Below are 14,811 nucleotides of genomic sequence, written 5' to 3' on the forward strand. Positions count from 1 at the left end.
CCCAAAGGCGACCACTCTGAAAACCACTCCAACTCCCCAGTTCCCCATGGGGTCAGCGGAGGCCATACTTGTGGTTAGTCCTCGGGGCCTGAGGCCCCGGGGTCTCCTTAAGGAAGCAGTTAAAGTTGCTTGGGACAAAACTGACCGTTTCCTTCCAGAGAGCTTTTCAAGGGCCGCCATCGGACACTGACAGTTGTCGAGAGATGTGGCACCAGTGAGGGGAGAGAAGAAATTGAGAACTTTCTGCTGAGACTCCAAGTGAACTCAGGGCCCAGGGTAACTGCGTGGCCTCCTCCCTAAGACAAGGGAGGCTTTCTGTCCTGCCGGAGGGAGAGGTACAGTCTGACCCGAGCCTCCCCGGACTGTCGCAGGGGCCAGACTACCACCGTCAGTAGTTTAAAAATAAGAAACTTCCTCCTGCAGATGAAGTACTGCTCTTCACTTGTAAAACAAAACAGAGTTCTACGTGGACCAGACTCAAATGTCTTCTGACTCAAGTTCACCCTGTTAGTCAAAAAGGTAGCAGTGACACCGTTTCCCTGCAGTTTAACCTTTTAAAAAGCAAAACCCTCATTCTTCTCTGCCAGGCTGGAGGCTAAACCAAACAGTATGTCACTGCTTGTGTTAGAGTCAGTCCTAACACAGACAGACTGTCCTGTGAAGCTGCGTGAGGGGAAAGGTGCATCTTCTACTCCGACAGACAGAAACGTCACTGTGGACTCAGGGGAAGTCAGGCAGAGAGACAGAGCCTCGGCTTCCAGAACTGATGTAACCCTCAACTTAACCGTAATCTCAAGGCTCATTTTAAGGCAGTTCTTTAACATAAATCCTTCTGTATTTACCAGCCATACTCCTCCTTAAAACCCACAGAAAGCCAAACCAGTGTATCGAGGAGCCTAGAGGATCCAACGACCTCATTTAAGGACAGAGGAAGCTGTACCTGCAACACAAAGGTATTCAGACGAATGCACCTGTCTCAAAGGGTCCCTAAAGCGGGATGTCTGCGTCACATAACACTTAGCCAAAAGTCACGGGAGCACATCCAGTCTCTTAGAAGAAATATTTTCCTACTTGTTCATATAAATGATCACTGTCATCCTTATTAAGGCTACTTAACTATGGCAGTATCCAGAGGGGTGATTTAAGTGACAGCATGTATCAGGAAAAAAGTTACTGAAAAACAAGGATTAGCTTCGGCAGGGGGAAGGAGACATCTCTCACACGCTGGTGCGTTCGGTTTGAAGCCTTTACTGAAGAGAATGACAATGCTACCAAGAGTGGCTGTGCACTGGGCGCCAGGCGCTGTCTAAACGCTGAGCGAGTCCAGTCCTGCCTGCGATGCTCACACTATTCCGATGATCACAGGGCCTGATCTCTATAATTCCGGTGCCTAGGCACGGCTCCTGCATTCCACCGAGGCCTTCGGGAAGCTGGCGTGAGTCATACCCGCAATTAGAGCAAAAACATTCGTGTGTAAAGTGATGTTAAGCCCAAGTCTTCAACTGGCAGGGGTCAGGCTGGGCGGGAGGTAGGGCGTCCACTCAGGGGCAGGTCAGCAGGTCAGGAAACACACCGGAGTGGGCACCTCCCTAATTTTCACACAGATAAAGCTGAAAGTACCAGGCCAAACAGTTTACTTTGAAGGTGCTTAAGTGGCTCTGGATTCTCTTCAGTGTCCTCTCCTCAGTGACACCTCCTTTTTAATGTGTCTAGGGCTTTCTACCTTCCTGAACTACCTCGCTCCCCAGCCCCATCACTTCCTGGCAATGGCAGCCAGCTCTGACTTCATGACCAGGCTGCAGTGGAAATCCCTGACAGTAAAAAGTCTAGAAGAAAGCCTCTGAATCAAAAGCACTTAGGTTCTGAAACACATTCAGACGAATTTATTAATTTTCCAGGCTCTTAGCACACTGTGTTTATCTTCTTTGAAGAGAATTTCAGGGGGTCCCGTGGAGGAGAGAATTTGAGATCTGTGGATTTCTCAGCGCTTCTGTAAATCAGTCTGTACCAAATGCCAGCCGTAAAAGTAAATCCGTTTGAGGGGCCTGGAGGGGAGTAGAACTTGGCTGGGAAGAGTGACTCCTGTGCTCTGAACACTTCCCCTGTTTCCCCAGGGCAGCTACTGGGAGGAGCTCTGCCCGTGGACCCAAGAAGAGACGCAAATGGTAGGTCCCTTCCCTCCTGATTGGCTTCCCTGTCCTTTGTTCTTCTTCATTCTCATCTGCTCTCCCCAAGCTTCTTCCCCTCTCATCTCATCTGTCTCTCCCCAAGCTTCTTCCCCTCTCTCAGCCTCTTCCCCATCCTGAGGCTCCACTAGCAGGAGGGGAGGAAGGAATGTGGAGGGCAGATGGGATGGAGCGGGGTCCCAGTTCTAGCACAGGCATTCCTGGGACATACAGCTGACCAGGAGTTCCATCCAAGACCATGGACATCTACCAGGACGGCAAGATGGGGGAACCCACTAACCAGACTGTCTAGATCCTGACTGTCTAGATTACTACCAAAGTGAGAGAAAAAAATACACTAGAAATCATGGCAGCTGTTTAAAAGCAACATGTGACACTAATTATTATGAATGCCACTGAGCCTGTGAGATTATGATGATTGTTTTATTAGACTCCTGAAATCCAGTGAAAAATACGTGACTAAAAAAGCAAGCAAGCTGATTCTTCAAGTCATGTCGACAAGACCATCAGCCATACTAGTTTACAGTCACACTGTGCACACAGCTTGCGTGGTTTCTCACTCAGGCAGCACCAGCTGTGTCTGATCACAGTTGAGAAACAGAAATATGAAGGTGGAGGCCTGCTTGCAGAACTGGACAGAACCCCCAGATATCATCTTGTTCAACACCCTCATTTGAAGGGTGAACGTAACTCAGGGCCGGGACTTGTCCAAGATCACACAGACAATGAGGGACACTGCCAGGACCAGGGCCGGGTCTGCCTTATTCCCAGGGCTCTCGTGCCTACTCCACAGGGATTCTGCTCAGCAACTGGTGACCCTGAACAGGGGGTTGGGACCTGCACCAGCTGCAGAGGATGCAGCCCCACCTGTAGCAATGGGTCAAGTAGCCCCAGCAATTCTCCTTGGTGCCTGAGAGGATAAAAGCCCCTGACAGCAAGTAGCCATCAGTTAACATACCACTATTTCAGTAAGGGGAAGTCGTAAGCCTTTTGGCTCACATATTAGGGAGCGCACGGACTTAAGAGCTACATTTTTTAAAAGTCCTTTGCATCGAGCTGGGCTATTACAATTGCTACAGGCTGGGCTGGCGATAATCTAAATCCCAAAATATTAGTGGTTAATTAGGAATCCAAGGGACTTCTTCCAGAAATAAAACTTAATCCTTTAATTACACTTTTTATTTCTTAATTTCCTCCCACAGTAACCTATGCAAATATGGACCTGGTTTCCAAAAAGAAAAGGCTCATGTGTTCTTTCAACGTGCACACTCCAGGGTCACTGGAAAAATCAACAACAAAGGTGGGTATGAACTCTGTTTCCCTTTTTCTCAAATTGCAGCTATAAATCTCAACCTCTTCCTTCTTAAATTTATGAAAATTTAATAATTCTCATTTAATCACCTCAGCTTGTTAATTTATATTTCAAAGGTATCTACACTGTATGTGTGGAGATAAAACTTGGCCCACAACTTTCTAAAAGAGTTTTGGGAAAAGGGGATATTTTAAGAAGGAAGAATTCTGCCAAAGGAGGATCTCACACAAAGCAGCTTTCACCATCACTGAAGGAGTGAAGGTTAGCGTCTTGTATACTAGCTAAAACCAATTTTTATTGAGTTTTTAAAAATTTCTAGTGAGGAGGGGATAGCTCAGTGGTAGAGAGCACGATTAGCACGCACGAAGTCCTGGGGTTAATCCCCGTATCGCCATTAAAATAAGTAAGTAAATAAACCTAATTTCCTCCCCCCCGCAAAAAGCAAAAACAAATTCCTGCGGGCTTCCAGGCACCTAGTCTTCCTCTCTAAGTCAAGAGGAAGACACATTTAAAAAGCCACGGAAAGTAATGGCAAAGCGGCCAGGACAATTTTCCCAAGGGCCCAGAACCCCCAAGATGGCCTGTCCATCTTCCTAGGGCACATGGATGGGCTCTTGATCTTTCCTGTGGTAGGGCCAGGTTTTCTGGAATTCCTTCTGTTGACCACCTGGAGATCACCCAACAGCCAGAGTCACGCCATCCCATAGTGAGGTGCTGCAGCGGGGGAACAGCCAGGAGTCAGAGGAGAGGACCCAGCTCACCACGCCTTCTCAGAGGACATTCTGACTCCTTTGCTACCGGAGTAAGACAGGGTAACAATTCCCAACCAGTCAGCAGGCCAGAGTACACGTAGTACTCACGGGATCTTCTCTTCCAATATCAATTTTGCATAGGAAAATAAAAAGGAAGGGGGCAAAAACCATCATCTGAATTTAATGTAACAGTATAGATGGCAAAGGAAAAAAAAAAAAAAAGGTCTAGCCAAAAGTATTCTGTTTTTATCTTGCCACTGACTTTACTATGTAGCCAGAAAAAAAATTTTGTATGTGAAAAAAGATAAAGTAATTTTTAGACTGAAGTTTTGGTCCATGGGATATTCCACCATAATAGGTTTCTCAGCGTTAATAAAAGGATTTTGAATCACTTTTCTTTCAGTCTGAGTATTAAATCTGTGCATCTTCTCTCTAGCTCACAATGAGAGGTGGTCGATCCTGACTAATGTTAACTGACTGACCTGAGTGAACGCAAAGGGCACAGGAGAATAATTCTAATTTAAACCGGAAGCCATCATAATTCCAAAAAACAAAACAGAGACTGTACAAGTCACGTGAAGCATACTGCCCTAAATCTTGACGCTGACTCCATTTCTTGGAGCTGAATATATGAAGCTGAGAAAACCTAAAAATGTAATAAATGACCCACATGGATGTGGATTTTGCGCGCAATAGACCTCCAGCTTGTTACTGTCATAAAAGATATGTCATAGAAGATGATACCTGAAAATCTATGCCATAATATTTTAAATATTTCGAAATATTAGGAAGTATAGTCATTAAAGTAGAGGTAATGGCTCACATCCAGGGAAAAAGACAATATAATGTGGTACAGAGAGCACCAGAGTGTGAGTCAAATAAAGTAGATTAAAAAATTTTAGCACTATCTGATGACCTCAGTCAGGGCGCGTAACATACCCAAGACAGTGCCCTCATTTATAACGTAGAAGGGTGACACCAGGAAAGTGCTTTGCCCCTTTCAATATCAACAGTCCCTACTTCTAACTTAATCCACAATATCACGTCTAAAATACACTGGTCTAGAGAGAGTCAACTTTCTTGTTCTTTGAAACCTACAATGTTTCCAAGAAGCCTGATTTCCTTAGAAAGAGCTTAAGTATTTTTCACAGCTACCTCAACTCAACACAGCTGTTATATGTTCAAGAACATATCATTATAAGTTATCCAATGATTAATAACTTCAAACCAACTCCCACCCATAAAGATAATTTTATAGGAGTTAAATTGTTCCGTTTCAGGGCAAGTAGATGTTAAACTTCTTGAATGCCACGTATGAATTGCCCCCTCACATGTAAAGCCGCCTTTTGCACGTATGACATACCTCGGCGATTGACAAAGAAATATTAACAAGCCAGACACAGACAAATGGCTTAGGATGACACGCTCCTCACTGCTAGGGTTTAGGAGGACAGAGAGGACAGCAACTGCTTTCAGCAAAAGTGCCTGCATCTCAGCGGAACCTCACATTCCCCCAAGTACAGCGAGTTGAGAATGAAGGAAGTTTTCTCCGCTCAGCTTGGTGAGAGACATTGCCCTGAGGACGCTGCTACATTATTGTCAGACGTTACATATACAAGCTACATGAACCCCCCCCCCCAAAGAAGAGTTCAACGCTGCCTACATATTTCCTGGATGTTTCCTTCTCATGAAAAAAAATATTTATTACACTTGGAAGCCAGGCCTCCTTTTGGCAAATAGCAGTTGTGGTGAATATGAACACATTCTCTGCACACACATTTTTAGAAGCTCAGTCTACAAACTCAATGCAAATATATAAATTGACCTCAAGTCATTTTTCTGTTTGATTAACATTAAAAGGTTTCCATTTGATAGGCAGAAAAGAAAACCCTAAACTTGTACTGGGAGCATAAATGTGAGTTAATAGATCTCTCCAAAGGAAAAAAAATAATCAAACATACATTTTAACTAGAAAAACATGAGAAGATATGTCATTCTGAATGATATGTAATGATCAAATTTAAATTCATGTCTCTAGAACTATGCAAAAACATGTGTCTTGAACATTTTAACCCAAATATTGGTTCAAAAATATTTCATGTTTTAATATTTAATTTGATTCAGATGGATCTCTTATTTTGGGTCTATAAAAGTGGAAAAAGCTGCAGGCTTTTTCTGGTTCAATAGCACAAAGGCATATTATTCCTGGTAAGAATATTATATTTACACATTCACGGGAATGACAAAGACAGAAAGATTTAGGAACAATTTGCAAAAAAGCTTGTCACTGATTGGGCTTTTGCCTGCCCCCTCCACCTCTTAACTATAAAGCATGATATTTCTTACCTTCACATTTTTGTGTCACTTCATTAAATTTGTGTCCAGCAGGGCATTTGCACTCAAAAGACCCAACAGTATTAATGCAATTTCCTCCTTGACAGAGCCCAGGGATGGCCTGGCATTCATCCACATCTGTCAGATTTTAGAAGTGAGAGAGAGAGAGAGAGAGAGAGAGAGAGAAATTTATATAAAATTCATTGCAGAAGAAAATGTGATAGTTTGTCCACAATTATATGACCACGTTTATATCAATGAGTTCTTTGTCCATCACAGTACTTGGAACATGATGAGAGAAACTGTTTCTCACAATTACATTATGCAGAATAACTTATTTGAGTCACGTAACTTGGTCAGTAGTGTTCTGCTGGAAGTCACAAGTATCCTTTATTTACCCCCTTCCATCCTCCCTCACGCAGAGGAGAATGTTGGTACTGACTTCTGTGAGTTTTATTATGCATGCTACAGAGCACGAGGATCCTGTGATTAAAAGAGTAACAGTAATAACTACAGGTATTCAAGAAGTCCTCAGAGTCAAAATGCAACACATTTCTACAATAACACTGCCTTCAAGAGCGGTATCAAGTGATTCAGTTCAAACAGAATTTACTTGAATGAGATCACTCAGACTACACGAGACAGCTAATGTTTTTATACAAATGAAATGGAAAATGTTCACCCTTCTGGAGAATTGTCTCGCACAATAAAAATGAAACAACCCAGGAAATTAGGCCAAGACGTGAGAGCAGAGCAGCCACCAGAGGGAATCTTTTAAAAGGTAAGTCGGATCATGTCCCATCTCAGCTTAACACTCAAGTCCATGCTAAGTTCTAGAAGATTCTACCTGACCCCTTTACTCTCTGACCTCATCTCGTAACCTCCCCCTGCCCTCACTCCTCTCCATCCACACTGGCTTCCTGGCCATTCATCAAATGCAGCCAAGTTGCCCGGCTCGGGGCTTTGTAGTGGTGGCCCCCCTGCCTGGACCACTCTTCCTTCGTAGGGCCGCCTGGTTCACACTGCCCCACTCACTGCAGCAGGGACTCCCCCCGCCAGTCTAACAGCAACACCCACCTCACCCCCGTCACTCATCACCTTGCTTAGTCTGCCGGTCTTTCCCTACAGGACAAAAGACCAGCGGACCTAGTAAATATCTCTTTGCTTCGCTGTGTTCTATAAATTGAACGTTTTCAATACAAGCTGCTAAAGAGAGGGTTCTTTGTTCACTGCTCAATCTCCAGCACCTAAGGAATAACTGTGGTCCTACACGGAACCCCAGATCTTAACCTTCCAGGAACAAAAGTAATCATCCCACGTAAACTGGTGCACCCACTATGGAAAACAGTATGGAGGTTCCTTAAAGAAACTAAACATAGAGTTGCCATATGATCCAGCAATTCCACTCCTGGGCATATATCCAGAGGGAACTCTAATTCGAAAGGACACATGCACCCCAATGTTCACAGCAGTACTATATACAATAGGAAGTAACCTAAATGTCCAGATGACTGGATAAAAAAGTTGTGGTATATTTATACAATGGAATACTAGTCAGTCATAAAAAGGAATAAAATAATGCCATTTGCAGCAACATGGATGGACCTAGAGATGATCATACCAAGTGAAGTAAGTCAGAAAGAGAAAGATAAATACCACAGGACCCCACTTATATGTGGACTCTAAAACATGACACAAATTAACTTATTCACAAAATAGAAACAGACTCACAAACATAGAAAACAAACATGATTGCCAAAAAGGAAAGGGAGTGGGGGAGGGATAAATTAGGAGTTTGGGATTAACAGACACACACTACTATATATAAAATAGGTAAATAGCAAGGACCTACTGTATAGCAAAAGGAGCTACACTCAATATCCTGTAATAAGCCAAAATGGAAAAGAATATGAAAAAGAATATGTATATGTGTGTGTAACTGAATCATTTTGCTGAATACTAGAAACTAACACAATGTTGTAAATCAATTATACTTCAGTTTTTTAAACAAGTCATTGTTCCAGGCACATCAGAAAGATTTTTCTAAAAGTACACGTATGCGCTCCCCATCTCTTCATCTATAACACACCAAACCCTGGTTTAATGAGAAACCCCAGGGAGGCAGTCTAACTTTTCTTCCTCTGGGTATTTTTAAAAAATATTTATTTCTGGACACGTAGTGTACCCCTTAGTCTTACTCTTCCTTGAGTAAAGTGAGAGAGCAACTGCCAATTATAAGATCTCTAATAATCTGTGGTTTTGAAACAAGTTGCCATGCAGGAAAAGGGGTACTCACGGAACGACAATTTATCTTAGTATAGAAGTGTCACTATTTTAAATGGAATGTCCTGGTGCAAAACTGAATGATTATATGTGAGTATAATTAGATTATGTTTTATAGCTGATCTCAATTTTGTCTTAAACCAGAATTTTCCATTCTTGATATACTGAATATGTTTATTAAAATGTTAATTGAAATTAAAATTGGACATATAAGCAAAACTCGATAGTCTTGTTGATCACGATTTTTGGCCAAGAGGAAACATACATGAGGACACTTCTCCGCTGGCCACACATCCCAGGACTGAAGCCAGAATAAGCTGCTTTCTGAACCCACTGCCCACAGCCCCTCACATCTGGCCTAAGGAGGAAAAACACCAGCAAGGAGACAGTGCCCCAAGCTGTTAACAGACTCTCTCTGACAAAAGGCCAATCAAACATGAAGAAATTCATTCTCAAAGTGGCAATGTAACTGTCATTTCAGTTCCCTGGGTTTTCATAGATTCTCTTATAAAAAACCTTTTTTTTTTTTTCCCCCTTTGGATGCTGAATAGCAGAGTCAGGAAGGAACAGAAAGAAAATGCTGGAAAGGTCCAGACTGTATGAAATGAAAATCAGAGTGAAAGAGATGCCGCTCTCCCCTCTTCCTCTTCACTCTCTTCCCCCCTGTTCTCTTAGCACTGAGACCTCTTACCCTGACTCACCGATGGGCAGCGGGGCACTCAGAGTCTGGCTTTCTGGTCACTGTCCGTGAGTTCATGGGTATTAGCTGACTTCAGATCACTAAGACCGAGTATTTTTTCAAAATGCCTGAGGCTTTCTCAGGAGGAGAAAAAAATAAGAGGGCACCAAAGGAAAGGGAAACTAAATGTGCTCTTTATTTTATGAAACTGTACAGTATACCTCTTTGTAATTCTAGGGTTTCCAAGTGACTTCTTGCTGCTCCTAACATTCAGAAGGATACATTCAAGATCACACGAAGATGCTGTATGTTGTGCACAGAGGCCAGGGACCAGCATCAACAGTGCTTACCAGAAGCAGAATTTACTGAAGCACAATTTAGCGGAGACTCACAGAACTGTGTGATTAAGCTCAAGTTCTGTTTTACTGTATCTGATAATATTTACATTATCCTCAGAATTAACATATAGAACAAAAGCGAACTGGTATCTCTCTGCCTCAGAAAAGCATACCCCGAATTTTCTGACTATGTGGCAACTTGCTAAAAAAGCACTGAAGATGTCTAAAGGAAACAGATACAGCCTGGGAGTTTTCAGTCCCATCAGTTTAGTGCGGAGCTGCCTCTGTTCACTTCCTCCAGTTTCCTGCCAGACATCCAGACAATAAAAGAATTTGTACAGCTGGAAGAACAGGCGTAAAAGCCAAAAACAGAGTGAGTGCTTCTACGGGACGCAGCAGCAGAAGCAAGCAGGAGACATCTGGGGATATTTAAAACTGTGAAAGAAATCCTAATTTATTTTTGACTTGTTTAAAAAAAAAAGCATAATGCAGCATATAAAATGGAGAGAGGAACAATTTTCTTCAGGTCAACCAAGTACAACCTATGAGACAGAGGAACACCAACAATTTCAAATGAAGGCAAAAACAAAAAAAAATTAAGAAAAACAAACCACCTTGCTCACAAATTTTGCTTTGCATTTACACACAGCATTGCTGTGATACACAGCCGTGCTGTAAACAGAATCATCCCACCTCCTGGAAACACTCCTGGGGTCAGAGGGGGGACTGCTGGCAGGGAGAAATCCAGGGGGACCAGCTGCTCTCTCTTAAGCCGCACTCCTAAAGCCTAAGTTGGACATCATGCCGTCAGCGAGATCGTGAGGTTATGCCTCTGACGCCGCTTTTCCATCCTCTCCAGCTTCACTGGAGAATGGCTCTCCAGAGCAAATAAGAAGAATCCATTCATAACTCCATCAGCCCGGGGCTTACCTTGACAAGCTCCTGTGCGGACATTTGGGATGAAGCCGCGGCGACAGGGGTGGGGCTGGGCCGGGCACATCTCACAGGGGTGGCCCCAGGCGCGGCCGACGGTGGCACAGCACAGCGTCTTTGTGCAGACGATCCCGCTGAGCTGTCCCTGGCACATCTGGTTGCTGATCACAGTAAAACACGGACCTGTCCTGTAATCTGAAAATCAAGAAGGAGAACTCCGTGAAAGTCCAGAACAGCAGGAACCATCACGCAGAGGAATGATGTACTGTGCCCATCTTGCTGGACTCCAAATTGGGAAATGGTCTCCAGGATGAGACCCACACATCTCTGACTCCGGGTGAAGCCACGGGCAGACCATTCCACCTCTGAACCCCACTGACCTCACCTTCAAAATGAGGATCAAAACACCAGTTCCTAAGCTCCTATCCACTTTGGAGACGCTGTTGTGAGGATCAGATGAGCTAACGGAAAATACTTTACAACTGTGACATGCCATCCAAGTGTAACGTAATAATACAATTTACGCATTCATTCACTTAAGAAAATGTATCAGTGACTATTATGAATCAACCTCTATGCTTGATATAGATGCTTCAGTGATTAAAAGAGACCAAACCCCTGCCCTCACACAGGTTACAGTCTATTACTATTTAGGTTGGAGAAAGCAAAGAATTTCAAAACTTATAATGAGGCGAGTCATGGAAACTTCTCCCCCAGTTTCTTGAAAAAAGGAAATGATTACTTGTTTCTTTTGGATTGGGTCCATCTTATTTCAAATACACACACACACACACACACACACAAACCAGGCAAACAAAAAAGCCCATTCAAAACAAAAACAACAACAAAATGTTAGCTATGCAAAAGACATCAAGTATTTAATCTAAAGAGTGAGGGCCCTGATCTGAAATCATTGTAACCTTGGGCAAAAGGATCATCTTAAAGCAAACGTGGCTCAGCTAAGGCCACAGGAGAAGTTCCATTTCGAAGCAGTCTCACCAGAAACGAAATCTGTCTCTTTTTTTCTTTTCTAAAGAGACAAAGTCAATCTGGATTCAACAGCCGGCAGACAAGAAAGATTAAGATGTAGTGAGCACAGAGAACCAAAGCCAGGCTGTCCCCAGCTCCTTATGAGAGAACTCAGGGCCACGAAAACCCTTTCTGTTCTGCAGTGGCCTTGACAGATGCGGGGGGTGGGGGAGCTGGCCCTGGGAAGACTCCTGGGCTCCCACCCACTACCAGCCCTGCAAGCTTCCTCGTGTCATTTTTGGAAGTGCACAGGGTGCTTCCTATGAGCCTAGGGGTGGACTAAAGGACCCCAGTAAGTTCCTTTCACCACTGAATTCCACAGGTCTGTGAAGATCACTGGGTGTGCCCATGAAGCCACTGGGTTATATTTTCCTTTTTATGTTCTTTCTTTAAGTAGCTCATGGGACATGATACGTAATTTACTGAGGACAATTCTTTATTACAGTCCTAACAGGAGTGAACAGGCTGAACCAAGACGACACTGGGGCAAGAGCTGAACCACACCAGCTGGCAGCCCTCCACCCTGTGTGCTTCTCCTTTCTCTCTGTTGCAGTTGTGACCCCAACTGCTCCCCATCACTAAATGACCTTCCTTACTCTCCCTTCTATTTATTTATTTATTTATTTATTTTTTTTGCATTCTTTTTTATTGAAGTATAGTCAGTTTTCAATGTAGCATCAATTTCTGGTTCCCTTCTGTCTTGCTGGAATGAGCCACGGTGGTCAATGGCACTGCCCTAAGGCCCATGCTGGAAGACGAGCCGTCTAAGGAATTCCCAACACAAAACTTCACCCAGTCAAGTGCGGCGAGAGGACTAGGCCCAAACTAGGGCAGCACTTGAGAGATGCACAGGACAGCCAAAACGTCAAGTCCCCATCGCCACCCTCCCTCTCTCCACGCCAGGGCTTACCAAAGAGTGTTACGTACATCACTGATGTGATGCAAGAGGATTTTAGACTGTCATGCTTTAATAGTCACATATTAATTTTAATTTGTATTATTAAAAAGTATAAACATACCAGACTCCTGATTTCAGATATGTTTGCTATGAGAATGAATTTTAAAAAAACTTTGAATTCAATTTAAAGAAAAATATTAATATATAAAACAGATTAAAAAAACAAATTTCTTCTGTATAGCACAGGGAACTATATTCAATATCTTGTAGTAATGTGCAATGAAAATGAATATATGTATATAAATGTATGACTGAAACATTATACTGTACACCAGAAACTGACACACTTAACCGACTGTACTTCAATTAAAAAAAAAAAAGAAAAACATTAAATACTAAGTATGGGATATGCAAACAGGCCAGAAATTGTGTAGGTGGTACATAAACATTACCAGCGTGATCTCTTCAGAAAACTAACCTTGACTTCGCTCCCCTGAAATCTCTACCTGTGCTGGCCCTGCCCACCTTTCCAGCCCTATCTCCAACACATCCTCAGTTTATGATTGTCTTTTTACTTTGTTTCTGCATCTTTTTTAACCCTGCTGATTAGTTTTTACTTTCATATGGTCAAATTCTAAGTATATTTCAATATCCTTCATAATATGCCAAGTCTATTCAAAATCTGCTGTTGTCTTCCACAGACACTGAATTCAAACAAGAATACAAAAATTAAAGGCTTGAGCTGTTGAATAAAGTCTCTGCCTTCATTTCATTCTGTGAGTAAAGAAAAAGTCACTCAGCACCATGGCAGTGTGCACCAAAATCGCTCCTAAACACAGTAACTACATGGACACAGTCTAGAGGCAAAGTCATTGCTCTTTCTTTGGCTCCATTCTTCCACACAGCACTTATAGGCATTTAATAAATACTTCTCTGATATATGGTGTTCTTTGATATTTTCGTATTTTATACATTTCTCTGATTTGAAAATAAAAAATTAATTCAGACAATTAGGAAAAGGGCAGTAACATATAAGAAAATAAGTATCACATGTAATTGCACCTAAAGAAAACTTTGATAACGTATCAGTTTATTATCTCACATAATTTTACGTGTGTTTTATTTTTGATCACAAAATAGGAATCAGTAATACTAAATATACAATTTTGAATCCTGCTGTTTCTTCACTTAACATTGCCAAACGCATCTTCCCATGTATATACTATTCCAAAATATGACTTTAATTAATGTATAATTTTCCATCAAGTTATAACATAATTTATTCAATAATTTCCTTACTGGGTATCATTTAAATTGCTTCCAACTCCTCATTATTACATTCAACATCCAGTGTACATTACTGATGAATTCTTTAAGGATGAAAAATGTTTAATCCTATGCCACAGCCATCAAGATTTTTATGACTATACAGACCTCATATTTGAGAGTAGAAAGATCACAGCAACATAACCTTTTACTTAAAAAATAAATAAAACCGTCCATGTTAGCTAACGAAAGAAATTTAGGCTTATTTCCTATTTTCCTCTTAACTTACAGAGACGAACGCAAATACTTTCATCAAACAGATTCACGTTGTCAGGCCATTTTGCTATCTTTAGAAGACATAATGGAACGAGAGTTTTAATTCTGCATTCTCTCTTCAACACTGCTTGGGTCTGTCTTCCCTCTTGGAAAGGTACTTTATGGAATTACATATGAGGACTGCAAAGATTCAGGGTAGATACAAATACGGTGTTTCATGAGTGACACCAGCAAAATCAAGGCACACGAGCAAATGCTAGGAAAATCTGAGTCAGTCCTATCTAAGACTGGCTCATGACTTCAGGCATGAATTCCTCACTGGAAGGTTTTCATCAAAAGAAAAATAACCCTTACGACTTCTCCAGGGTCAATAACTCTTTGCCCTCATTTCAATATGAAACACATGGAAGAGAAACAGCACTTGCTAATTCTGACAATACTCATTAGGCATCTCTTGAGCCCACAGGGATCCATCTTTATTAAATATACTAAAAATTTGGCAGACAGTTTGAGTATGTATAACCA

At 42.3% G+C, this 14,811-nt stretch overlaps 1 protein-coding gene across 1 annotated transcript in view; it reads right to left on the bottom strand.

Moving 5' to 3' along the window:
* The window catches only part of FBN1 (fibrillin 1), a 239,417-nt gene that overhangs the window by 122,182 nt on the left and 102,424 nt on the right, over positions 1 to 14,811 (bottom strand). Inside the window, exons 6-7 of the mRNA XM_074366079.1 lie at positions 10,815 to 11,012; positions 6,597 to 6,722 (exon numbers count right to left, since the gene is read on the bottom strand). Coding sequence (XP_074222180.1) covers positions 6,597 to 6,722; positions 10,815 to 11,012 — 324 coding nt within the window. The remainder of the gene's footprint in view (positions 1 to 6,596; positions 6,723 to 10,814; positions 11,013 to 14,811) is intronic.

Source organism: Camelus bactrianus, chromosome 6 (assembly GCF_048773025.1).
Source record: "Camelus bactrianus isolate YW-2024 breed Bactrian camel chromosome 6, ASM4877302v1, whole genome shotgun sequence".
NCBI classification, from domain to species: Eukaryota; Metazoa; Chordata; class Mammalia; order Artiodactyla; family Camelidae; genus Camelus; species Camelus bactrianus.